This window comes from Aplysia californica, unplaced genomic scaffold (assembly GCF_000002075.1).
Source record: "Aplysia californica isolate F4 #8 unplaced genomic scaffold, AplCal3.0 scaffold00536, whole genome shotgun sequence".
NCBI lineage: Eukaryota > Metazoa > Mollusca > Gastropoda > Aplysiida > Aplysiidae > Aplysia > Aplysia californica.
Window position 1 is genome coordinate 290,777 of NW_004797806.1, and position 2,687 is coordinate 293,463.

The window sequence follows — 2,687 nt, forward strand, 5'->3', positions numbered from 1 at the left end:
TTGTGTGTGTGTGTGTGTGTGTGTGCGCGCGCGCGCGCGCGTTGTGTCATTGAAAGGCATTCTCGTCCGTTCTTACTTTGCGTTCTATATTTCTTTGCTTTATGTAAAGTTTAAATTTCTCCCCCTCCCCAGTTAACCAGCCTCTGTCTGCTTCGCATGGAGCGCCTCAAGGGGGTGGTGGCGTCCTACATACACTGGTTTTTCTGGCTCGTCAGTTTCCTGGCAACCATCGTGCCGTTCTACAGCAATGTTAAAGAGAGTGTAAGTGCTGCTGAATCTTTTCTAAGACTCAGCGATCTAAGTAATAAATATATAGCATTTGTATAGGTCAAATTCCCGCTCAATAGCAAGTTCTATGCGATTTGCAAGATAGATTTTTATCCCAGCAGACTTGACAGCTTTCTGAAACAATCTCAATTCCCTTTGGAAGCATGCAATGCAAGCTACCGTTTAATCTGATAAAAGATTCGCTGTTTTCTTTTATATGTGGAGTGTAAAACAGCCACTTGTAGGAAACCTCGTCCAAAAGTTTAAAAGATAACACAATCCCATTGTTTGTATAGAGTAAGACGTTCTACCAAAAGGTATAGCATATTCGAATCACTCAATTTTTCCATCGTTTCAAAAGTTGCCTTAAAGAAATAATAACTCCTTCCCGATCTATCACAAAAGAACTTCTTATTGAGTTAGCTATATTTCTACACTGTTTCTACCGTTGGAGTTTGGTTTTTTAAAATAAATTTTGGTACAAAGTCTTTCGAAACGTCCCTGCGAACGCCTGGAGAGGCGAGGCGTTCTGAGAGCGTGATTTCTGTCTTATCAAGCTTCTCTAACGAACTGATTCCACCCCCTCCCCCCATCACCCCACACCCACCCCTCCCACCACCCAGGCGGGGAACTCATCGATATCGCTTCCTCTGTGTTCCAGAGAGACGACTTCGACAATTTTGGCTACGTCACTGACTTCATCTACTTCGTGCTCCTGTTGTTACAACTCTTGATCTCTTCAGTGGCTGAGAAGAGGCCGGTCGACTACAGGGATCTCAGTGAGGAAGTAGAGGTTAGTAATTAAACTTGAATTGGATTACTTTATTGATGGTGTGAACACACTTTGATTAACTCATTGATGCCGAAGTGGACACAAATTATGTCCGGTCAGCAGTGTATCAAAAGAAGGGCTACGACATATGATGAACCTGCATTTCTAAATCAGAAATGAAAATGTTTATATTTAATACATTGTAGTAATTGTTGTATGCTTGTTGTTGCCTGACTTTTTAAAATATTCAATTAAATAAAACAGAATTTACAAATCTGTATTAATGTGGGAGTTAAGCGTCTTTTAATTGCCTCAAAATAGCACGTCATGGGGCGTTGTCAAATTACTAGACTGCGTGTCCTGTATGAGTTAAGATAGACAAGTGTACGGGTCCATGCAGATGTGCACGCTCTCGCACAGACTCATGCCGGATGCCCATTGCGGATGGGATCGGATCGGATCGGGTCCGGTCGGGTCGGGATGATCGCCCGACTCGTCGCCTGAAAACGAATGTGTCACGACGTGGTGGAATCATGCGCTCGTCAATTTTAGGGCATACTGTTTTATTGGTTTCATCATAAAGCTTGTTCATTTGTCTTGCTTTAAATTATAAGAATACCCATCTATCTTCAATGGAAGTCAAGATATTTGCGATTGAAGGAGGTGGGCGTTGACTGGTTTTAGAGGTAATTTTAACAAGAAATGACCACAAAAGTTGAAATCGTAGATTTACATTATTTGTTCCTTTAATCAAGGTTTTCCGTGAAATACACACAGCAATGTATTTTAATGGTCATAAAAGAAGTTGAGCCAAAACATAAAAATTCAATAAAAAATGACAAACACCGTTTTCTTCACTTCATTATTTTGACGAGCGCCTGATTGCACCATAATGCCTCACAAATGCGTTTGTTTTTCAAGCAACGAGTCGGGCTCAATTTGCCTAGCAAACCGACCCGACACGACACGACCCGACACGACACGATCCCCCAATGGGCACCCCGTAACACGCTCATTATGATATACGCACCCTGAGATACATGAAGGAGTTGGTGCAAGAATAGACATTCGTAAACGAGAACAAATACTAGTACATAAACACGCGTACATAACCACATACATTATGTACACACACGCAGAAACATACCAACACATAACCGAATACTGTCTGAAGAAAAATAAGTGGGAGAAACGAGAGCTTTTTTTAATGTTTTTTTCTTGAACTGAAATAATGAGAGATGTACTTCCAGGTTTTATATTACATGCATATGGTTTTAGTTTCCTGTTATTTCTTTCCATTTTTCTTATCATATCGGTGTTCTTATTTTAATAGCTGCTAAAGAAGACGCTGTAGTTTCTTTGTGTGTGTGTGTGTTTTCTTTCAGTACCCTAGTCCAGAGCTGACGGCCTCAGTGCCCAGTCTTTTGACCTTTTGGTGGATCGTTCCGTGAGTATAATATTATGACTGGAGATTTGATGTGCTAAGGTGAAATAACTTATATGTATGTATGAGTGTTTGTGAGTGTTTGAGCGTTTGTATCTGTATGTCTGTGTGTGAGAGAAGGTGTGTCTGTATCCATAAATACATACATAGAAATATTTTTCTCTCTCTCTCTCTCTCTCTCTCTCTCTCTCTCTCTCTCTCTCT

The 2,687-nt window shown here is 40.8% G+C and overlaps 1 protein-coding gene across 1 annotated transcript in view; it reads left to right on the forward strand.

Annotated features, from left to right (window-relative positions):
* Nucleotides 1-2,687, forward strand: part of LOC101857136 (multidrug resistance-associated protein 1) — a gene marked incomplete in the record, with an annotated part of 46,366 nt that overhangs the window by 9,361 nt on the left and 34,318 nt on the right. The window contains 3 exon segments of the mRNA XM_013087043.1: nucleotides 133-261; nucleotides 929-1,060; nucleotides 2,425-2,486. Coding sequence (XP_012942497.1) covers nucleotides 133-261; nucleotides 929-1,060; nucleotides 2,425-2,486 — 323 coding nt within the window.